This window comes from Phaethon lepturus, unplaced genomic scaffold (assembly GCF_000687285.1).
Source record: "Phaethon lepturus isolate BGI_N335 unplaced genomic scaffold, ASM68728v1 scaffold5006, whole genome shotgun sequence".
NCBI lineage: Eukaryota > Metazoa > Chordata > Aves > Phaethontiformes > Phaethontidae > Phaethon > Phaethon lepturus.
In genome coordinates this window covers 9,657-33,911 of record NW_010548177.1, presented here as the reverse complement: position 1 = coordinate 33,911, position 24,255 = coordinate 9,657, and the positions used below count along the sequence as shown (strand labels likewise).

The 24,255-nt window shown below is 41.2% G+C and overlaps 1 protein-coding gene across 1 annotated transcript in view; it reads left to right on the top strand.

The window, feature by feature from the left end:
* The window catches only part of LOC104622943 (AP-1 complex subunit gamma-1-like), a 30,839-nt gene that overhangs the window by 1,450 nt on the left and 5,134 nt on the right, over window positions 1-24,255 (top strand). The window contains 18 exon segments of the mRNA XM_010289877.1: window positions 1,280-1,421; window positions 2,685-2,781; window positions 5,650-5,726; window positions 6,981-6,989; window positions 9,522-9,617; window positions 10,112-10,192; window positions 10,444-10,542; window positions 10,967-11,022; window positions 12,842-12,955; window positions 16,543-16,683; window positions 17,346-17,400; window positions 18,979-19,101; window positions 19,430-19,519; window positions 20,021-20,148; window positions 20,793-20,897; window positions 23,068-23,209; window positions 23,652-23,778; window positions 24,233-24,255. The exon segment at window positions 24,233-24,255 is cut by the window's right edge and continues 3 nt beyond it. Of these exon segments, the coding sequence (XP_010288179.1) occupies window positions 1,280-1,421; window positions 2,685-2,781; window positions 5,650-5,726; window positions 6,981-6,989; window positions 9,522-9,617; window positions 10,112-10,192; window positions 10,444-10,542; window positions 10,967-11,022; window positions 12,842-12,955; window positions 16,543-16,683; window positions 17,346-17,400; window positions 18,979-19,101; window positions 19,430-19,519; window positions 20,021-20,148; window positions 20,793-20,897; window positions 23,068-23,209; window positions 23,652-23,778; window positions 24,233-24,255 (1,705 nt within the window).

Below are 24,255 nucleotides of genomic sequence, written 5' to 3'. Positions count from 1 at the left end.
AGGGAATTTGAACTGGAAATGGGTCAGACTGAAGGTGAGCAAAACTGGTGGACAGCTTCCCACCGTCTCAGTGGGTTGTTTATTGCTTTCTCCTTTGGCTTCTGTATCTACCGCTTTGTCTTGCTTTTATCTAGACATTAAGATATTTATGGCATTGTCTTTCATTATTTTATAGCAAGACCTAGATTTTTGATACAAAAAAAGTGAGCACCCTTGTGAAGTACATACTTGCTGTACACACAGCTTTATATAGCTGCCAACGATTTGTTAAAGGAAGGAAACAAAAAACCAACCCATTTAGTGGCATGTGCTGTCTGTTCCTTCATCTGCATGTTGCTATAGCTGCTTGACGTTACAACCAGAATACTGTCTCTTGCTTTTCTGCACGCTGTGCGCACTTGGTTACATACCACTCGTTTCCCCTGCTCTCCCACCATGCAATCCCCAGCTCCCCTCACCTCCCAGACCAGGAACCATATTTTTTACTTTCTTCAACATTGAATCCTGGATACTGTGGCAACATGAGTACCAAATAGTCTGATGGAAAAGTAGTGTAGAAATCAGTTTTAAAGGCTGTTGGGATTGCCATGTGGAAGCTATATTGTCTTGTACTTAGTGTGACATTGGTAGCTGGCTTCATGAACAGCATCTACTGTTAGGTGGCTTTAACTTCTTACTGACTGCTTTTTGCAACTTCCGTAGGCATATGAATAGTTAAGAATGCTAAACAAAATCCACGTATGGATTATTTTCAATCTGTGCGAGTGGTGGGGTTTGTGGTTTTCACTCAGGATAGGGCATGTTTTTACATAGATATTTATATACTGTTTGATTTGTAAATGCAGAAGCTAAAGTCTATCCTAGAACATGCTTAAACTGGGACAACCCACAGAGTCATTACAGGACCGTACTTCATGTTAAGTTTTTCTGCATGCAAGTTCCAAAAGGAAATGTTTTGTCTTTATTTTAGAAGTTTAATGGAATTCTGTGTGGTCTTCCCTCTTCTCAGCTCAATCTCTAGATACCCACCTGATAGTTTTAACCAAGTATTTTGTCTTTATAATTGAGGATTCTAAGTAGAAGTGGTGGCAAACCCTGTGGTACATGCACTCAAAGTTGCTGTTGCTCCTAAGTCATGCTCCCAAATAGCTGAGAATCCAGAGAGGAGTTCTGGGCCACGTGTGCAGCTGGTTAGATGACTGTAGATATAGATGCCTTTTCTTGTGTGTTCAGGTTCTCTCTGTGCATGCTGATTGGGATTTTTTGTTCTCATTTACAGTGACCTTAATCACAGCACGCAATATGTGCAGGGGCTGGCACTCTGCACTCTTGGCTGCATGGGCTCCTCAGAAATGTGCAGAGACCTTGCAGGAGAGGTGGAAAAGCTTCTCAAAACTTCAAACTCCTATCTTAGGAAGAAGGTACTTCAAGGAACTTTGGAATACTTTGTTATGGATTAAAACTAAAGATTGATCAGATACCTTGCTAATATCTGTAATACTACATGGCTTGGATCACACTGGCTAAGTATTTCCCAGTGTGCAAGACAGAGGGCAAAACTCTCCGCCTATCTGTAGCAGGGATGTGTATAACCCTCTAAAAGACAAGCCTCCAACAGGTGAGGCAGTTGTTTCTATTTTGATACTCTCTACCTTAAGGTTATTGGTGGTAATGTGAACACCTGCTCGTTCATAGGCATTAACTCCAAACTCCTAGTCATCAGTTTTATTTCTATATCTTATCAGATAAATCCAGAGAAACTTTGATCATTAACAGTGCAGGCTGGTATCTGAAGATTTGAACCTATTTGATCTCTTCTGTTGATGATGATGACAGTAGTATGTGAGATAGAAGTATTAAGGGCTTGAAACAGGCAAACAATTCTAAATTGTCTTGTTTCCATAGAAGTGTGCCATAGCACCTGCAAAGTGTAATCACCCTTGTCCTTTTAAATTTATTTCGTTGTTAAGTCATGGGGAAGGTGGGAAGCAGTATTATCCCAATACCTAGGACTTGGGAAGACATGCGTTGTTACTACTTTGTCTAGCACTGGATCTAGAGAGAGATTAGAGAAAGCAATGCTAAGAGGTATTACTGTATTTTAGGAAGAGGCCCTCACTGCACTTGATTCTCAAGCAGCTGCAAAGAATGGTGTCTCCTGTTGCTTCTGCACACTAGGTGTAGTAGGCAATTTTTCTGCAGTATACTTTTGTTTTTCATAGGACCCATCACCTGCAGGAGGAAGTTATTTTGTGGGGAAGGAGATGATACTCAAGGGAAAGAAAGTGAGCCATAAATTTGACATAAATATCATTATTTGCTTCCAATACATTATTCCCTCCCTCGTAACAGGAAGATGGACTGAAAGGCAGTTATTAAAGGCAGAGCTGCTTTGCAGTTAATATCACTTCTGAAGTGAATAATGTAAAAATAAACCATTGCTAGTGGGAGTATTACTTTGTAGCTCAGTGGTTTTTTTCCCTCCTCACTCGTGGTAGTTTTTATGAACTCTTCTTTGTGATGTTTAGTATCACTTGTAGCAGAGAGATGGAAAAATGTACCATAAACTTTCTAGGCTTTTGTATATAATGAAATTTGTGATAGTTCCCACTGTGCTAGATGTTCTCAAAGCATGTATCGCTCTTGTTACCGTATGTACTAAAAGAGCTGTTTTTCCTATACAGGCAGCATTGTGCGCTGTTCATGTCATTAGAAAGGTGCCTGAACTCATGGAGATGTTCCTGCCAGCCACCAAAAACCTGCTGAATGAGAAGAACCATGGTAATATCTGAGACTCTACTTGCCAAGGCTGTGCCATTCTTTACAGGATGTATGCTTGCTACCTAAGCCTTTTGTTTGGAAGGAACTTTTGAGGTGTATTTTGTATGATTTGTTTCTTCCCATTTCTATGCAGTGAAAGCAAATGCCATTCAGAAGGAAGGGATGTGTATGACATTGGCAGTCAGCAGGACTTTTACATGGCATAGGTGCAAAAGAAACTCTTTCACTGTTTTTTTGATAGAGTGGGTAGAATGGAAAAGTTTGTGGTTTTTATCCAATACACGGCCTAAAGCGACTCTGAAGTGTACTTTTTAGGTTGTTTTGTTTTTTTTTTTTGTCTTCTGTTAGCATAGCACTGTAGGATTCTCTGCTACCATTTTAGCAGGCATTCCCAGGACTGAGGTACCTACATCACGAAAGAGTCTTTCTTCAGTGCTGTTTTTATCAGAACTAAATCATAAAACAGATTCTCACTTTAATGGTCTTTTGCAAGATTACTCTGTTTAATGTATTTTCTTGCACAGGCGCTTCCAGAAAATTATTTGTGGAGAAATACTAATATTAACACCTTGATAAATGTGTATCAAGCCTAATGGTCACTTCCCAAAGTCTTAGTCCTGTTGTACATCTGCAGTGAGCATGTGCTTTAAGAAAATAGGTGGATGTACTAGAAGTTTTACAGTGGATGTTTGCAGTGCTGGAAACCCATTACAGGGAGAAATTCTGTCTCAAGAAAGGGTAGTTGTTAAGTGCCAACAGTACTAATGGGCCAAAGTAGCTTCCCGAGAAGCTATTGTTTAATTCTTTTTTTTTGGCTGCATGTGCTGCAAACTGTCCCGTACCTGAAAGTTTTACATGTGGAATGTAGTTTGTGTGTGTGCTGCTAGTTTACCTTGATTTAAAACGTGAAGGTGAGAACCTTTAGACCAGGCACTGCTGCAAATAGGCAGTGCTTTTTAAGAGTCTTTGTCAGTAAGTGATGCCTACATGATCCAACTTGGTAGTGTGAGATCCTTTGTCGTACGCAACCATGAAAAGCTGAGAGCTGTTGTGTTCCCCCTTTAAAGATGGGAATGCTTCTCTTCAAGCCTTGGTCAAGCAGAGAATTGAGTGTACGATCACCTGAATTCAAGAACTGGATGATCCTTTCCGCTTTCCTCGTCTTTAAAAATCAGCATCTCCTTTCTAGCCATCTTAGCTGTGGGTGTTGTGTTGAGCAGAATTTGTGTTCTGAAGCAGAATATAGATGAAACCCGTTTAGCAGCCTCTTGGGAGGTCTCAGTGATAAGTAAGCAGTGTCAGTATTAAGTGAGCTGTGACACAAGCTTTATAGAGAGATATTTATGTACTTCAAAACAGATTTTGGATAGAATCTGCAATAGGTCAGAAAGCTTCATAGCTTGTGGAATATAAATGTCATCTCTGTAGAAAACATTGCTTATTAAGCAGGTTTCTATTAGTTTTCTGAGTCAGGAGCTCTCCAGTACAGACTTAACAGCTACAGAAAATGAATAACTGAAAAATTTAGCATCTGAGAAGGATTGCTGTGTTACAACTGAATGCAGATGCAAAATAATGCTCGGTGTTGCAGTTTCATGCTTTGAAAAGTTATGTCTCACTAACAAGTTGTCTAGCACTGACATCTAGTTAAATGGGTTGTAACTGACATGCCTTTTCTAACTATTTTCAGACACACTTTGACTGGGTTTTATTAAGGCAGGGCACACAGCAGCTGGCTGCCAATGCACAGACACTGGCTTGACCAAGCAGTCAGAATATAGTCTTTCTCTAGATTTGAGTTCTGAGACCTTCTGAGGAAGGCCTAATTCAGGTCACATAAGGTTGGCTAGGGTACCTAAATCAGAAGAGAAAATCAGGAAGCGTGAGGAACCCAAAGCCTACAATGCAGTTAAGACACATTGTCCTTCTAGAGTCTTATGTTTGCATAGAATCATAGAATGGTTTGGGTTGGAAGGGACCTCATCTAGTCCAACTATGTTACCGTCTGGCTGTTACCATAAGGAAGTGATTGTACCCCTGTACTTGGCACTGGTGAGGCTGCACCTCAAATACTGTGTTCCACTCCTCCACAAGTTTTGGGCCCCTCACTGCAAGAAAGCCATTGGGTTGCTGGAGCGTGTCCAGAGAAGGGCAACGAAGCTGGTGAGGGGTCTGGAGAACAAGTCTTATGAGGAGTGGCTGAGGGAACTGGGGTTGTTTAGTCTGGAGAAGAGGAGGCTGAGGGGAGACTTTATTGTGCTCTACACTTACCCAAAAGGGGATTGTGGTGAGGTGGGTGTTGGTCTCTTCTCCCAAGTAACTAGTGATAGGAAGAGAGGAAGTGGCCTCAAGTTGTTATAGGGGAGGTTTAGACTAGATATTAGGAAAGATTTCTTAACTGAGAGAGTGGTCAAGCATTGGAACAGGCTGCCCAGGGAGTTGGTGGAGTCGCCATCACTGGAAGTGTTTAAAAAAACATGTAGGCGTGGCACTTTGGGACATGGTTTAGTAGGCATAGTGGTGTTGGGTTAACGGTTGGACTCTGTGGTCTTAAAAGTCTTTTCCAACCTTAATGATTCTGTGATTCTGTGAGTGTATACTTAGTATGCAAGGTTTTGAAGACAAAGTCAAATTTCTTTCCTCCTTTGGCTTTCAGTTGCAGCTCTAAGACATGAGCACATTGCTATTTGCTTTTCCTTGAGCACAGGTGCACGTGCAAATATATTTTGGGGTAGATATGTTGGATTCAAGAAGAATATTTTTTTAATGATCTCCTGTTGTTTCCTTGTGATCTTTGTCATGTGCCTGGAGCCAATGAAATTATGTTATATGTAGATATTTTTTTCTTTTCCCCCTCCTCACCTTTAGGTGTTCTTCACACGTCAGTTGTCCTCCTCACAGAGATGTGTGAGAGAAGCCCAGACATGCTTGCACACTTTAGAAAGGTAAGTGTGAACTGATAATATTGCAGAGTTAATATTTATGGTTTAGTTTGCTTGCACACTTTAGAAAGGTAAGTGTGAACTGATAATATTGCAGAGTTAATATTTATGGTTCCCCCCCCCCCCGCCCCCCGGTGTGTCCTCTTAGTCTCCCTAGTGAAAGCAGTGTGCACGTCTTGTAGTAAAATCCTTACAACTATTTGGGTGAAGAATTCAATGGTACTATCTGCTCGTTATCAAATTAAAAAAAAAAAAAATTGGGGACTTTTGTGTATATCCTAATTTTGTATATATCCCTAATCCCCTTCAATAAGTGGTTAAGTTACAAAACATCAGTCTTAAGACTGTGCAGTAGTATGAAACTCATCCTAAGGTTAGATTTAAAGTGTCCTCTTTGATGTTTCCTTAGATTTTTTTCCACTCAGTGGAGCTAATTGCATAGTGACATTGGAATCGCAAACGTATTAAACATAAAGAAGCAAAGATGAAAACATGCTTTAACCACAGCCACACAATTTTGTAAACTCAGGTCAAAAATACCAATGGAAGTTCTAGTTCTGTAGATACTTCATCTCTGGTGCATGCTATATTATACAATTTTCCATTTTAACTTAAAGGTTTGAGAGTCAATGTCACTTTTCCTCCTCTGGTTAAGAATGTTTGCTTCTCCTCCCCTCCCTGCCCCCAGCACAGACTTCCTTATGCTGTTAGCTATAATTTTCTATGCAGTATTATTGCCATATGAAAGACTGCCAATAGAATGGCATTTGAAAATTGCATTGATTATGTCATTCTGATTGTTTTGGTCAAAGAAGGACAAATTGAACAAAGCTGGTAGAACAGAACTGACTGTTTGCTCCTCCGAAAAGTCTTAAAGGTGCTTATTTATTTGCATGCCCCGTTTACTATTCTTCCGTGGCTTGTCTGTATCATTAGGGATTTAAAATAGTACATCCTTTGATGCATCTTAGCATTTTGGCATGCATCTTCCCTTGACCTGATCGTATATGTCAAAGCAGAAATGAAAGTGGGACTAGGGTCATCTTGAAGGTAGCCATCCCTGCTGCTAATTGCTCAGTCAGGATGATAGTTGTGGGAAAAGAGAGAAAGTCCATAAAATCTAGGTACTAGGTACGTTCTTTTCTAGCTATCTTTTGTAGTTGTTTACGCTGTGGATGGTATAACATTGATCTGTCCCTAATGCCTGCTTCGTCTGTTTTGTCCTTTTTGTCTGTTTGGAATCCTGCTGTGTGTTAGAATGAAAAGGTAAGAGTTAATTCTTCTAGATGGTGCATGCTCGCATTGAATCTGTAGATGTTTATCTCTTGTGAGGCACATTTGTGATTGATGCCACATGCTCAGATCAATTGTACTTGTCTAATGCTCTTTGTGTGCTGATCTGGTCTTGTCACTAAACCTCTATACCCACGGCAGCCCTGAATCTCAGTTGTGGCCTTCTCCAAACACAAGCCTGCTTTCCTTAAGCTGTGTCTCATTTGAGGAATACTTCAGGGAATTTATTTACGCCTATGCAAACTGTAGCCATGGGCTTTCTTCTTACCACAAACTGGGCTTTGTGTTTTGCCTGAATCATGGGGCAACTTTGGGTGATTCCCAAAAGTGGGCAGGAGAGATAATTACTTAGCCACCTGTAAGTGGGCTTGCTGTGCTGGAAAGAGCTACTGAGTACAGCTGCATTGCTGATATTTTTCATGGGTGTGATTTGACTACGGAAGATTGGGGGGTGGCCCTCAACCAATCTCCATGGCTGTAATGTTTCCCTTTGTTTGTCTTGTCCTCAGTCCTGATAATCCTTGCATGTTAGAAGACAAAGAAAATGTTAATCAGGGTTCCAGGAATGCTCCAGCAGGTCACTCCACTTGTTTGTTACTCTGTCTTGAGGGAAGATGTTGCAGCATCCTTTGGTTTCCTCTTTAAGGCAGATAATAGGAAATTTATGGTTCCTTTTGTTTGTGTGTTTTATGAAATGCATGTTTCCAGAGGAGTATGCAATTCCTGAAGAGCAAAGGTAGGAATAAAAAGAGACAATATTGGAAACTCAGCTGGTTCTCTTCTTGCACTGTACCACAAATGTACAGGACTTTACTCAGGAGACATTGCCCGTTTAGTATGTCTACATGCAGCTGTTGGGCTCTGTAAGTCGCATTGTGCTTTTGGCGCATTCAGCTACTATCTGTCCTGAATCTGAAGCACCATCTTGATTTGATGTTGTCAGAAGTGGCAACTTAACTATAAGCAATCTTTGATCTGCTAAAAATTTAGTGTGAATGCAATCCCTGACTCATAGTAGGCATACATGAATGCAGGAGCAGCCCATCTCAAGGATGGGAAAATTTGTTAAGTCTTAAGGGTGAATCAGGGGAAAGGCTTTTGTAGTGAACATTTTGATAAACTGTAATTGTCATGTATGGAGCTGAGAGAAAGAATGATGCTGTCCTGGTGCTAGCCATGCTTGAAGAGTGAAAAATTCACTTAGTACAGCCACCGTAACACCTCTGTCTAGGTTGTCACCTCATCTCTAGCCAGTGTCTCGATTATTTTAATAATACCAGCACTGAGAGGGATAGAAGAAACTTTCTGTGGAAGGAATAAAGCTTGTAGAGATCTATGTCCCTGTCATCCACCAGGAGTGGTTTTTCTCTTACAGTTCAATGAAATTTAGTCCAGTTTCTGTCTTTCAGTCTTAAGATTTTTCATAGGATGTGTTGGAAATGAGCTTCCATTTAATTCCTGAGACTATTTTGTTATTCATAGCTGCTATGAAGGTTTTTGGAGATAAACAGTAAGTTTGTTATAGCTTGTCTGCTTTAATGGCTTATTTGCCATATTCTGCCCTAAGCTGATAACTTGCTTGGTGTGTGTGAGATACTATGGAGAAATTCTATTACAGTTCTTCAGAGTTGCCCTGACAGATGAAGTGCATCAGTAGAGATGCCTGAGATGGAGGGAGTTGAACCAGACTTTTGCGAATAGATAGCATTTCTTCAAAGCTGTGTACAAGTCTTGAAATATAACTTATGCCTATGGGTACATATCTACTGGGAGACCAGTGCCATCAACATCTGAGGAATCTGAACTGCTTCTGAAAGTTGGTTTTAGGTTTTTTTTAGCCCACACAGCTGGAAAGAAACTTGAAAATACCAACAGTGTAAATGGTTATGATTTTGTGCTCCTGAATCTGGCAGGATAGCAGTGCTTCCATCAGCTTCTCTGCTATTATGCAGAACCCTTCTAACAGCAGCGAAGTAAAGAATTTGGTTAGTTTAGTGTTGTTGCTCTTGTCGAGAAGTTTGGGATGAAGAGGAGAATAGACCCTGGAGCTACTTACAGGGAAGAAGTAGTCTAGCAATAGAGTCCTGGGGGAAAGCTGGAGGGAAATCCATTCTCTGCCCTACTTGGAAACTCTTGGAAAGGAAGCAGATCACAAAACTTTTCTTTTTAGGAGCTAAGTTGGATGCAGTGTCAAACGTGAAGGAATTAATAATTTAATCATAGCAGTACAGTACTTGAAAAGATCAAAACTCTTGGCTATGCCTGGTGCTCCAAAGATACAAAATGGTGCTCAAGTCACAGCTTCACTGTTTTTAGTTGTGCCCTAGCTAGGCTGTAGATACTCATATAACATCAGGTCTAGGTTGAACATCAGCAGATTGAACTTTGTGGAAGAATCCATAGACTGACTTGCTTTCAAATACAGGATTTGTTCATGGACCTGTAATTCAAAGCTGGGGGAGGGGAAGGAACAACACCCTAATAGGACAACTCTCTTCTTCACAGCTTGTTCCCCAGTTAGTTCGTATTCTGAAGAACCTTATCATGTCTGGATATTCACCAGAGCATGATGTGTCTGGGATCAGTGACCCCTTTTTGCAGGTAAGAACTGATGCAAACGATTGATAGCTTTAATTCTATTATTGTGTTTTGAGAATTAGGTATGATGAGGTGGGTACCCCAGGGCATCTGTGTTGATTTTAAGATTTTGTGTCTTTGTTAGAGCTGATTGTGCAAATGCTTTTCATCTACTTTAGTGAAAGACAGCTGCCTTAGTTTAAACAGCAGTTGCAGTGCTTTATCATATTATATGAAGTTGTGACAAAAGGGAGAAGCAGCAGCACTTTTTGGTCTTGCAAGGCTGTGCCTAGTGGGTGGTGGAGGTACTCTTAACAGTTCTGGCTAGTGGGAAGAAAATGAGCACAGCATAAGCCTATTCTTGTTGGTAAAGGTCTTATCTTTAATAAGCATTTTGCTTAGGAATAGAAAGCAGCAGCTTGTTTTGCTGCTTTGCCACTCCTTAGGAAGTGTACTGGACATTTCGTGGCCCCCATGTAAAACACTGAGATTTTTCTTTGCTTTGGTTTGTCAAATAGGTACGAATCCTGCGGTTACTAAGAATATTAGGGCGAAATGATGATGATTCTAGTGAAGCAATGAATGATATACTTGCACAGGTGAGGTCTGGAAGGTTGATGAGCATCTTAAACTTTCTCTTTCGGTTTCTTAATAACTTGGCTTCAGCAGCACTGGTGAGGATACAGCTGGTTGCTATGCTAGGTTGAATTTTGCTGCAAAAGACACATGTTAAGAAGTGTGATGCTTATTTGCTGGGGATTGGTTAGTTTCATTGCCTGTTCTGCAGAGCAGCACAAAGGGGATCTGGTTTGGATGTGTTGGAGTCACTTATTTTGTTTCTTTTCTCCAGGTTGCCACTAATACAGAAACAAGTAAAAATGTGGGAAACGCCATTCTCTATGAAACTGTGCTGACTATTATGGACATAAAATCTGAGAGTGGACTGAGAGTAAGTTGCCTTTGCTATTGCCTTTTTTTCCCCCTAGGTTTATATAAGAGTAATTTGTGTAGTGGACATAAAGCAAAGTTGTTTCACCCAAACATGGCTCTGCAGTTGGCTCTAAATAAGACTGTAGCCTCTTCAGAAAGTTGTGTTCATGTTTTTGGTTTTGGGTTTTTTTAAATAACAAAAATAAAAAAGCAAAACTTCCTGCAGACTGTGTTCTCTTGCGTGCAGGAGAGAGCCTGTGCTGTTTGTCTTAAATTTTCCTCTGCTTAGTCAGCTTTTAGAGTTCTTTATGCTTTTGGCCAAGAACCACAATGGTAGCTTTGACAGGTTGCCTTTAAAATAATTTTGAAACAATGAAGATGACCATTGACCAACAATGAAGGAGCCTTTTTTGATCACTGACCTTCCGTAACTCTTTCTGCAGGTGTTAGCCATTAACATCCTAGGCCGTTTCTTATTAAACAACGACAAAAATATTAGGTAAGTTGTATGAAGTGTGTATTGGCAACACCCAGTTTAAAATGTGTGAGAAGCAATTACACAAAGATTATGCTGAAGTAGATATTTTCAGAAGACCATATTGGGAAGTATTGTTGTTGGGTTTAGTATGACTGTCTACCTTTCTTCTTTCTTCGTGCATTCTTTTCCCTGAAAATCTTAATTGTGGCACTGCTCTTCTTAGTTGATGAGTCTGGGTGTATAATCTAATCCATAACGTGTGATTTCTTAATCTAGTTAAGTGTTTTTTCCAAAAACCTGTGAATCTCCTGTCTTGTCCCAGCTGGTCTGTGGTGACATTCAAATCAGAGTTGGCATTGGAGATCTGACAAAGTAGGCAAAGACTGTTGTTTTTCTGATTGTGCGCTGTTGGCAACAAGGAAGTTTGGTTGTGCTTTGGTCACTATGAATCTGGACATGGAATTGCTGCAACTGCTATAATTAAAGTCTGTCTGTAGGCATTTTGATTGCAAATCATGGTATAGGTAGAAGACTCTAGCCTTGGGAGTTGCAACTCAGCTAGTTTGAGTGTATGATGACATGAAACTTCAGCCCAGAAGGCCAACTGTATTCTGGGTTACATCAAAAGCAGCGTGGCCAGCAGATTGAGGGAGGGGATTCTGCCCCTCTATTCCACTCTGGTGAAGACTGCCCCTCTGCAGTGCTGCATCCAGCTCTGGAGCCCTCAGCACAGGACAGACATGGACCTGTTGGAGTGCATCCAGAGGAGGGCCACCAAAATGATCCAAGGGATGGAACACACTGCCTATGAAGAAAGGCTGAGAGAGTTGGGGTTGTTCAGCCTGGAGAAGAGAAGGCTCTGGGGAGACCTTATTGCAGCCTGCCAGTACCTAAAGGGGGCCTATAAGAAAGACGGGGACAGACTTTTTATCAGGGCCTGTAATGATAGGACAGGGGGTAATGGTTTTAAACTAAAAGAGGACAGATTTTGACTAGATAAAAGGAAGAAATTTTTGACCATGAGGGTGGTGAAACCCTGGCCCAGGCTGCCCAGAGAGGTGGGAGATGCCTCATCCCTGGAAACATCCCAGGTCAGGTTGGACGGGGCTCTGAGCAACCTGGTCGAGTTGAAGATGTCCCTGCTCCTGGCAGGGGGTTAGACTCTATGATCTTCAAAGGTTCTTTCTGACCCAAACTATGCTATGATTGTATGAACTTCCTCAAGAGGGATGGCAGAGAGGGAGGTGCTGATCTCTGGTGACCAGCAATAGGACACGAGGAAATGGAATGAAGCTCTGTCAGGGGAAGTTCACATTGGACATTAGGAAAAGACTTTTCACTGTGAGGGTGGTCAGTCACTGGAACAGGCTCTCAAGGCAAGTGGTCATGGCACCAAGCCTGTCAGAGTTCAAGGAGTGTCTGGATGATGCTAATAGTCATATGGTTTATTTTTAAGTAATCCTGAGAGGAGCAAGGAGTTGGATGCGGATGATCTGTATGGGTCCCTTCCAACTGGAGATATTCTATGATCTTTGGAGGTCTAATCTTTAATTGCCTTGTCTTTTCAAAATCTTCATGAAGACTGGACAACTGACATGAGCCCAGGAATTGGGACAGGTGCTTGTCCAGGCAGCAGGATGTTGTTACAGTTTAGTATGGTAACTCACCTTTGAAGATAGGCCAGGCAGTCCCCTGGAAGATTTCAATTCGTTACTGAGTACAAGAGAACACATTTCTGTTGCAAAGTAAGCCTTAAGTTGGGGCAGGGGTGTGTGAGCATCTGTGCATACAAATTAAATGCCTACTGTCAACTATTTATTACTGTATGTCCTTATCCCAGATATGTAGCTTTGACATCATTGTTGAAAACTGTGCAGACAGACCATAATGCAGTACAGCGGCACAGAAGCACAATTGTGGACTGCTTGAAGGATCTGGATGTCTCCATTAAAAGGTAATTGAAATATCAATGAAATAGATTCTCAAGGTTTACAGCATATGGAAAATGAGCAGGGCATAGGGGAAAATAACAGTAATCTTGGGGAGCTGTGAGACATATTAATGCATAGTATGGTTCATACTTCAAGGAAAGTAATGAAGATGTGCAGCCATCTTTGGGAAGCTACTTTTACATTTTATGCATCTTGGACTGGAAAAAAAGACTTTTTTGTTTGCCTGATTTCCACCCCTTGCCCCCCAAATGGAGTCAGTGGTGATCAGATTGGGTGCTCGCAACAAGATGGAAAGTCTCCATAAAGTATGATCCTAGCTAAAGCTACTCTGACATTGTCTGTATTGTTTTTCTTTCCCAGATGAACAGGCAGTGCCATGTTGTATGGAAGCAATGTTAAGCCATTCAAATAATGTATTCTAGATTAAATTTTATTAGGTAGTGGTAGAATTCAGACTTACTTGACTGTTCAAGTAATTTGCTTACAAACCACGACCTGTTATGTATTCTTCATGTTCATTTGTCTTTTAAATAGTAGTATGTTACTACTTCTCTGGGCAATGGGAGAGCTTGCAACCTTACTTCTCACTGTAGGAAGACTTTTTTCTGATACTCAGTCTAAACTTCTTCCTCTGTTTCTTCTCACAGTTATGTTCCTTTTACTCATGATGGTAACTTTCTCCTGTTTCGTTCAGACACTCATAGATAGTCTTGAATTGTCTGATCTCACTTCTGCCCAACCTGTACGGATTACTGCTCTTCTAAATTGAGTCTTTCAACCTGTGGATTGCTTGCTTACTCTTTCAGAACTCTCTTCCTCATCGTTATTATTTCTATAACTGGTGCTCTAAGCTCAGTGCAGCATACGACACGTTAGTGATGAGGGCAGTTGCATCCCTGTTGTTTCTTGTGGAATCTGTCTGCTGCAGGCCAAAAATCTTGTCACATCATGAATATACTTTCAAAATTGCTCAACCTCATTTTCCATGTTGTCAAACTGATTAGATATGTCATAGATACTCGTTCTGATAGGCATTCTTCAAACACATGGCTTATCTTTGAATCAGATCTAGATTTTTAACAGCACTGCTCAGTCTAATATGTACAGAATAAGAAAGAAATTGGATCTGTCTTGCTTATGATACCCACGATGTAACAGTTAAAACTAAGTTTCAGATCATCTATCTTTTACGGTTGCAATCAATCCCAAAACAAATTTGTATCTTATGTGCTGAGCAAGTCAGGCTGCTGTTGCTGTTCGGTGTCAGAGCCAGCATGAGGCTAGGTTGTGGAATAGCAAAGACCCATCTAGGTTTTGGGTAGAAGGCAATGAAAGCATTTTATTGGTGCCTGCTAGAAAAACATAGTTATGCTACAAATGATAGAGCTTCATGTCTGAGTGCGGTTGGATGATGAAGCCTTTGAGTGATCCATCAGCAGAGCATGATGCTGCCATGCTGACACTCATGCTGCTGACAATGCACTGTCTTCACTGAAGCAATACGCTGATTGGATGTCAGAGCCCCCAGGTAGCAAGTCTCAAGGGCTGGGATTTGAGGGAAAGACACGATACCTGGTTTTGGTTATCTGAAGCATGTCTTGTCCTCATAATCTTTTAAACTTTGCAGCGCATCTGTAGTCCATGTAGTGTAACTCAGAATGGCTTCGCCATTTAATTCAAGTCTTCTTGTCTGTCTGCTTAATATGATCAAACTACATGATTAGGAACTTCATGACAGACATGTGCTCTGTAATATGATTGAAGGTAAGCAATATGTGCTGAGATAAATGCCTCGTTTTAAGATTGTAGAGTACCTCTGTGCACTTGCAGTATTGATATATCTGCTGTAATGTGACTGAAGAGTTAAACATGGAAAACTTATAATCCAGTAGGGTTAGGTGTAAGGAGTTGGGAACTAATTGGAGGGATGAAAACAATTCTAATAATGGTATAGGTCTTCAACCAGCTACAGATCTTAGATGGTAAAAGGTAACATTTTAGTTATGTGTTTCCTCCCTGATTCTGAACACCTCTGTTTTCTAGGTCCCTGGGTATTAGTTGGGTAAAAGGCAAAATAACAGATTTACAGTTCACAATTCTGTAGAAATCCTTCTTATTACAATAATAACTAGGGAGATGTTGAGAAACAGTGCTGTCTAGATGTTTTCAGATTCTTGAGAATAAGTATCTTGTGACCAATACCATTGGATTGGGTAATGTGCCTGGTCTAAGTTGTTGTTTCGTGAACACTGGGAAAATACTAAGCAATCAGAAAAAATAACTGTGTCCATGTAGTGGTAGGTTGGCAAGCATGACACTGGAGCAAGACAGAATCAGTGGGACAGCTTATGGGTTTGCTGTCACTAAATATATGAGAGGATGTCATCATAACTCATGCATCTCAGTGTTTTGATTTTAATAAAAATTGCTGGCGTTAGATCAGACTTCAATGTGTGTTTATTTGAAGAAAGTATATATTACGAAATAGAAATAGAATACAAAATTTAGGCCTTTTGGCATAATTTTGGATGTATGCTGTTGCACAACAAGCACACAAAATCACTGTATGCGTAATGTAGTTCAGCAATTATCCAGATGATTTCAAAAGGTAGTTGAAATGGGGGAGAACATTTTTGATGTGCTATGAGGATTATTCTCCTCTTCTAGTAGGCTATGTCAGTGACAGGGAGAGAATAAAGTTCCTGATAGTATGAAGAGGACACAGCTTAGCAGTTTGGGTTCTGCATCACACCAAATGCTCAGTTTTAAAGAATAGTCAGCATTGTTTTAATACATTTTAACATAACTAATTGCCAACATTGTACAGAAATGAATCACAGTTGAAGATGGTAGCCTTCACTCAAAAAATGTCAGAAGAATGGTAGAGCCATGTTAGAATCAACTACAGAAGCTTTGCGTAGAAGGACTAAGGACTAGCCTCTGACCTCTTAATGTATACAAGGAATAGCAAACAGCCAGTACTCTGTCTAGTTGTGGTGTCAGCTTATAGTGGCGAGAGACATGGGTTCTGAAAAGAGCACCAGGGTAACTTTGGGTTCTAGAAATATTACATAGTCTATCTGACAGGATACAATAAAGCTTATCAGTTAATATTTTAAATTTCTACTGTATTTGAATCTCTAATATATGGAGATCAAAATGGGTCTCTTCTGGATCCCTGAAGCTGGAGAAAGTGTGTTGTAGCATGGGTTACTTATTGCAATTGTGTGTCAGAAATTACCAGCATGCAATTACAAAAACTTGGACAGCCAGACCTTAATGCTGGTAGACTGTGGTTGCTGAAAGGTATTTCTAGCCTTTAGGACATACAGACAGGTGTTTCTGGAACACCCCACACCGCCACTCCCCCTTAGATTTTTTGCGGGGTGGGTATTTATTGTCTGCCCATAAAGAGAAAAATACTGGCACATTTAATGTGGAAGGTTGTTCTCGCAGGATTAATAAACGTCGTTCTCTTAGTTAAAAGGTAAGTGCATTTGAGCAGCTGGACTTGTTTTTCCTGTCTTTTTTTTTCCTTTTTACTTCACTAGGTGAAGATACTTTGTTGGTTTTCTGTCTTTTGCCCTAGGCGTGCAATGGAACTGAGTTTTGCTCTTGTTAATGGGAACAATGTCCGTGGAATGATGAAGGAGTTGCTGTATTTCCTAGATTCCTGTGAACCAGAGTTCAAGGCAGACTGTGCATCTGGAATATTTCTTGCAGCTGAAAAGTATGGGGTCAATTTACTTGCTATTATCTTTTTGTACATCCTTGGAATTATGAGCATTTTGTGTGTTGTTCCTTCCCCTCCTCACCTCCCAAGAGAGAATATGTTGGTCGTCTCTTCTCCGTTTGCTGATCTCTGTGTGGTTTGGCAGTTTTAACCCACTCTCAAGAGCAGGACACACTAGTGCCTTGGGACACGCACTAGTGTATCCCATATGGGTAGTCCTCATATCACTAAACCAGTCTAGTATATTGATTTCTGCTGCACTTTGGAACAGGTAGTTGCGCTGACATCCTGGCCCTGCCCCTCCTCCACACACATTGATTCTCTCTGGTTAGTTGTGCAAGCGAGATGATCTCGTTACTGTTGAGCCATTGTAATCAGCAGCCTGACTTTGAAGTATTGTATATGTAAGGTATGGCTGTGCTATACTATACAGACTTGTATATTCATTCAGCTTTCTGATGTCGACATTAATACGAAAAAGTCGAAGAATGTGAAGTGTGTGGTGTTCTGTTCTGTGTGTGTTTTGTTGGTGTGTTCCTCTCGGGAAACAGTGGGCTAGGGAGTAACTGAATGGGGAGGTTATGATGACGATGATGGGTTTCTTGCTGGTGTTGAAGGCTAGCAGTTATTGCTCTAACTTGTTTTCTTAATTTTGTCAGATACGCTCCTTCCAAACGCTGGCACATAGACACAATTATGAGAGTCTTGACAACGGTAAGCGAGATTGCCTCTCTTGTGTGTGACTAGCTAAAATTTTTTTTAATTCTGTAGGAAGTTACTCATCAAGTTGGAGATGGCTATAAAGGCTGGCAGGTCACAAATGCTACAATACACCGAGAAAGCGTACTTATATGGTAGTGACCCAAGGCAGCCAGTCAGAAATATGTAAAATCAGTAAATTTGATTGAGAAGCTTTTTAGAAGAAATGTGTGATTTCAGAAAAAAACATAATAAAACAGTGTGTAGTAGAGTCTTTCTACTGCAGTAATCACATTAGCTTCTAAGTTAGGACAGCTCTTGTACTGTCTGTGATTCCAGTATACAGTGCTTTCAGGGGATAGTAAACACAGCCTTAAGTGACTTGCAAAGAGAAAGAGGTGAAACAATTTCTTGGAATTACTCCAAGTTGAGTTTATCAAAGCTTTTTTAATGCAACTGTATCGACAGCTTTATAGTTCCTCATCTTTGGATTTAATTATTACTCTTTACCTACATGAATTTCTCTATAAACATGACAGCTGAGGAGGAACTGGAGTAGTGTTTTGGCAAACAGGAGGGAAGAGATCTTGGTAACCTAGGTAGGCAGTGGGTTCCCTGAGGCAAAGGAGTGAGAAGAGATTGATTTTATCAGTATGAGTGTTCAAATTTGACTTCATCAAGAAGTGAATCTGGCTTGTGTGCTATTTTGCCACCTTGAAACAGAGAAAAGTAGATTTTTCTGAACTGAGAATTGATTTCCATTAGAAGGTTGGCTGTGAGAATTGGTCTCAGATGACGGCCTTCTCTTGGCTGCTAAAGAAACCATTTATAAAGCTGTGTCTATGAGACTACCTACTGCAGACTCTTACAGGTAAACATCCTTTTCAGTTTAACAGACTTACAAGAACTAGCACAGGAAGATGGCACCAGCCATCTTTGGCTAGGTGGATTCTCACTTAGTTGACTTAACTGGGCTCACTTAATTTCCTTCTTTTTGCATGCTCTCAGTGCCAGGGGAGTGCCTAAACTGAACAGGTTTTGAACAGTATACATCTTCCCTTCAGTGCCAGAGCTGTGCGATTGTGTATTGTCCCACATACTTTCCTGGCCTTAAAGTGGGCTTTCCCTTCTGAGCTCCATGTTCCTATCCTGTAACCAGTGATACGCAGGCAAGTTCCTGGGTCCTGTGCTTATTTGGCATAGAATCTGGCTTTGAGCAAGCAACTGAATAAGCTGCATTTGTTCCCCAGGGTGTCTTTGACTTAAAGACTTCTATTTAACAGAGCAGTTTTCTGTGTTGCTTTTTGTTCCTTCTGCAGCAAAGGACCATTGCTTTTGACAATTTCAGGATATCTAGAGTATGGATTTCTCGGGCTATAGCGGAGTTCATTGGGAAAATATACTGTCTTGTACTTCTACCCATCAGAGCCTGCTCAAAATCAACCGTAAAGTGCTTGGGGATGAGGAGGTTGATTTTTATTTCCATGCACATCAGGTGGCTTTGTGAAGGATGTCAGCAGATGCTGGGTGTTACTGAAAAGTCGGATAGTGAAACCTAACAACTTTTATTTGTCTCTTGAATTGTTCTTGCAGGCAGGAAGTTATGTTCGTGATGATGCCGTTCCCAATCTGATTCAGCTAATAACTAATAGTGTGGAGATGCATGCCTATACTGTGCAGAGACTCTACAAAGCCATCCTTGGTGATTACTCCCAGGTAATGCCAAATGTGACCAGCTTCAGTTTCCTTGTTAAACTGCAATAAGCATGGTTACTAAGCATCTCGAGGTAAGTCAACATCACACTGTCTAGTTCCAAGGAACAGATTGCAGCAGAGGCATGTGTCCTGTAAGTTTACGTTCTTTTTATTTTTTCTAATTCTCTTACGGAATTCTTGATTGAATCAAATATGCCTATTTCTTCTGTTGTGGAGAACTTCCTTGGCTGGAAGGAGGGCTAAACTTGCCCTGGGAAATGGTGATGGTTTAATTTGTCATGCAGGCATCCATTTATCTCTGAGGCATCTGATTTTTTCCTTCTAACAGCAGCCCCTGGTGCAAGTGGCCTCTTGGTGCATAGGAGAGTATGGAGATCTTCTGGTGTCTGGTCAGTGTGAAGAAGAGGAACCAATACAGGTATACCTTGGGAAGGAAGAACAACTGTGTACCTGGCTGAGGCTGCAGCTGCTTGACGCTGGCTGTGTGAGGAGAATGCTTGCAAGAGTTACTTAACATTGGTGTCCATGATGGTGGACCCTGGACAGGAATCTCCTTGCCATGCTACAGGCATGGTCTGCATAAACACTCACTGTGAGGACTGCAGCTACAAATGGCAGAGCGGTGTGCTTTCGGTGATAACCTAGCTTGCAGGGTATCTGCTAGGGTCGTAGCTCTGTATTTTGGTGATAAACCTGTTCTTTAATGTGTGGAACAGGATCTGTATTTTAAAAATAGTATCGTAAGATCTCCACCTAGACGCATCTGTCTTATACACTCTGAACATATGCTAAAGGCTCACAAGTTTGTGGAGGAGGTATGACATGGCCATTAAGCAAGAGACAGGTTTTTACGGTATGCTCTGGAAGGCTTGCTGCAAAGCTCTCTCTGTCTCAGCCTAACCTTTCTGTATCTTTTCAGGTAACAGAGGATGAAGTTCTCGATATTTTAGAAAGCGTCCTAATATCTAATATGTCTGCATCTGTTACACGAGGCTATGCTCTCACTGCCATCATGAAGCTTTCTACAAGGTTCACCTGCACTGTCAAGTGAGTTCTCATTGATGTTGTACTGCACAGGGCTTTGTTGTAAATATGTTGGCATTAATTGTCTTCAGTAGAAGTATTCCTTGGACATGTTCTGCTTCCATGGTTTACAAGAGTCATCCTGTTATTTTTTTGGCTTTTACAGTCTTCCCTTGGTTGCAGGGTGGAAGACTTCCACTGATTTGTACTGCTTTCTCTGTGGATGTCCTCTCCTGTGAAGGGACTTAAACCATGCTGCTGTTGCTTGAGAACCCCTTTATGGGGAAGATAAGTCCTTACTTTCAGTGGACTGTTCTTTCCAATTCCTTTTTCAGACAATGAAGAGAAAAATAGCCTTGTTTTCCTACTGATGGCTTCTTGGTGTGGGTAGTTGAGCTTTCTTATGATACACCTTGTGGTAGTATATATATATAAGTATATAAGTATAATTACCTGGTGATGCTATTGTGAAGGGACAGTTAAAAAATGGATGTTGCATATATACTCTAGGAAAACAGCAGTGACTACTGTTTTAAATGAGTTACACAGGACACCTGTTGAGCAGAAGACAGATAGGGTTTTCTGGACAACACATGCTAATCCCTTGCTCACTGCTGCTAATTCTGTGGTGTGCTTGTTTGTTGTTTTCCTCCCCTGCCCCCACACAGTCGCATTAAGAAGGTAGTTTCCATCTATGGCAGCAGCATCGATGTGGAATTACAGCAGAGGGCAGTGGAATATAATGCACTTTTCAAGAAATACGATCACATGAGGTAAGTACTGATGAGTTTTGGTGTTTGAAAAGGATTATAATGTACTCTAATCTCCTGTGTACCACACTTTGCTTTGAGAGCTTTGGTGATTTTTGGTAGGATTGCAGAGGAACTAGAATACCTTCCTCATCTATAGCGTTATCGAGTGTTTTAAGAACTTAACGTATCCTGGGAGATGGTTCTGCGATCAGAGACTTTCTCTACTAAAACATTTGCCCTGCTTTGAGCTTGAACTTGACTAATTTTTGCTTCTAGGTTGAATCTTAAATTTGCTAGCTAAGTAAGTGTTTGCAGGTAACTTTTACATGCTAGCATTACCACAGTCATTAGGTTCAAACTGATTTTAAAATCTTTGGAATAAACATGCAGAGATCTACTTATCTGTCCTCCTAAGCAGTACTGTGAACTTGAGGTAATTCTTCCAACTGTTAATACTTTTAAAGTAGAATCTTCTTGTAGAATCTGTTTAAAATCTCAAATTCTGCATGCAAAGGCATACTATTTCACTGCACCACTCAGCATCCTCGTTCTACAATTCATGAGCATGTTAATCTCTTTACACCTTACTGTTGAAAAGTCCCCATTCATCTTTCCTTTGCTTAAGTGATTGTTTCTTTATGAGAAAGTTAAAGTCCTGCTTTTTTGCAATAACTAAAGCTGTAATTCTTTGCAGAATGGTAATTAATCTGCTATGTGCAATAGTTAATTGTTGATACATAGGAGCACCACAGATTCTGTTCCGTTGGGATCATAAGATTTGAGATCTTCTGAGGATTAACTTTATCCACCCTTGAAAGCTCCATAAGATTCCACTGGATGGAGGAGAATCCATTTCAGAGTCTAGATGAGAGGGCAGAGAGAAAATGGGTGCCACTGGAATAAATATTGCCTGTGTTTGTAGGGGCCTCCAAACCTTGTTTCAAAGGCTCTTCACAATCACTTTTTTCCATAGGTACCATCCTATTCACTATGTGTAGGGGACAACATCCTTGTGATTTCCTCTTTTCTCTCCTCCTGTGGGATCCATGCAGCAACTCAGATTGTTCCTGGGAAAGTCATATTAATGAGCTAGGGCTTGTGAGCTGCCTAGGGCAGCTTCACATGAAGCCTTATGAATGAGTTGAGAAAAATCTAGCATGAGAGGCTTTTGATCTGAGTTGACCATTGCAGACAACAGTGTCTGGCAATCGGCTGGCTTTTGATCAGATGGCAGTGTATGCCATTCATAGTTTTGGGAAGCGTTGCACTTCAGAAAAACATATGTGAACTTCACTCAGTTTTACAAGACAGTATCTGTTTTGGTTCCATCGCCCTGTCACGCATGTCTGTGTCCCCGTCCCCCCCTGCCCCATCCCCCAGTATATTCTGGTGTTCATTACAGTGTAAAGGTCAATGTTCAATAGTTTTTGTTAATAAAGACTTTTTTTTCATGGTCAAAAATGTGGCCCATTGTTGGGTTTCTTGGCACTGGAATACTTTTTCATCCCATATGATGTGTAGACAGGGTGACTTACCGCTATTACACGCAGCACTTTGTGGCTTGATCTGCAAGGGTAATGGCCTTTCTTGTATTACAACTTAATTCTCCTTTTACAGGTTTTCCTAGGTCTTTTTGTTTTGATGTCGGGATTCTGGATCCTGTGCCTCTTCTGTATCATTTCAGAAGGGTACTCTCAAGGGCTGAACTTAATCTCTTTGGAAACTTAATTTGGCTAAATGAGAGCATGGTGATTTGCTTTTACAACTTTGTCACCAGTTCTAAGTTGTTAACCCTTCTGCAAAGAGAAGTGAAGTGAGCTGACTCTCTGACTCAACTGCATATGGAACAGAGCAATCGAGTGTCCCATGTCCAGAGTTAATCCACCATTGTTCAGTTATTTAATCTTTGTCTTGGATTTATTATCCTAGTCCAACAGTGGAAACTGTGTCAAGTACTAGGGGAAAACAGGAGGCCTTGTTTGGCTTTCAGCTGTCTGATGTATTTACGCAGGCCCAGAATGCCAGGGATTGCTTCTGACTGCCTTAAGCTGTCATGCAGTCTTACAGTTCCCCTGCATTAGAGCTAAAAGGAAAAGGCAGGTTGCCCTGTGTATATCATCTCCTGAATGTCTGAGTATTTGGATTGGGATCCAGGAAGATGGCACAGTGTAACTATGTCAGCTTCTTTCAGGCCAGCCCTGCTTGAGAGAATGCCAATAATGGAGAAAATCACCACAAATGGCCCTGCTGAGATTGTACAGACCAATGGAGAGACAGAGCCAGCGGTACTGGAAACCAAACCTCCACCATCTGGATTGCAGCCTGCTAGCCAGGTAATGAAAACTGATCTAGGATAAGTTTCCACTGGCTACTAGCCCCTGCCAACAGTAAGCTGAGACCATATCCCTCCCCCTCTCTGCATCTTTGCTGGTTCTGGCCCAGTGATGACTGCATCATCTCTCTGCTCTGATGGCTCTAGTGTCAAGAACAGGTGTGTGGAAGAAATCATTGTGGGGAGTGCAAGAGCAGTGTGGGATAAAGCCATATATCCCCCAACCTGTCTCAGTGTACACAAACTCCATCCTTCTCTATCTCTGTGGTCTCAAGGGCATGGAAACTCTCGTGGGGCATGTGACCATAGCCAAACTAAGAACGTCTCTGACTGGCTAGCAGCTCTGTTGGTCTTCAATCTGAGAGCAAGTAGAATCCATTACATTTGCAAGGGAAAGTAGCAGGAAGTTGAATATGTAACTATTACATCCACTCTCTCTTTAGGCAAATGATTTGTTGGACTTGTTGGGAGGAAGTGATATAACACCTGTAATCCCCACTGTACCTACAAGCAAGCCAGTCTCTGCTGGTGGGGAGCTCCTTGACCTCCTGGGAGACCTCAACCTAACAGGTGAGGAGGCTGCATCTCTTTAAAGTCTATATTTTCAGTCCTGGGATGGGATGAGGGCTCGCTAGCTCTTCACTTTCTAACAAATCCTAGTCTTCACACTTACTCTTACCAAGATGCATATTAGCATACAGGTGGGGGTTGGGGAATGAAGTCACAGGCTGACTCTGCAGATTAGCTGGTGAGACTAGAGCATTTTCACACTCCAGCCTGGGAATGCTGTGAGCCTTTCCAGAAAGGGCTGAGAGATGTAAGGAATTCATTCCATTTGAATGCCTGCTAGCTCAAGAGGAGCTAGTCCTTGTTAGTGAAAGCTGAGAAGGGGAGGATGACAACACAGATGACTTGTAGATCTTCATGTAAAGAAATATGATGTGCAGCAGTTGATCTTTGAAGAAAGAGTAAATACTCTTCATTTCATGACAGCTAAGTAATAATCCTTCAATATTTCTTGTAGGTTCTCCGGTATCTGCCCCTGCA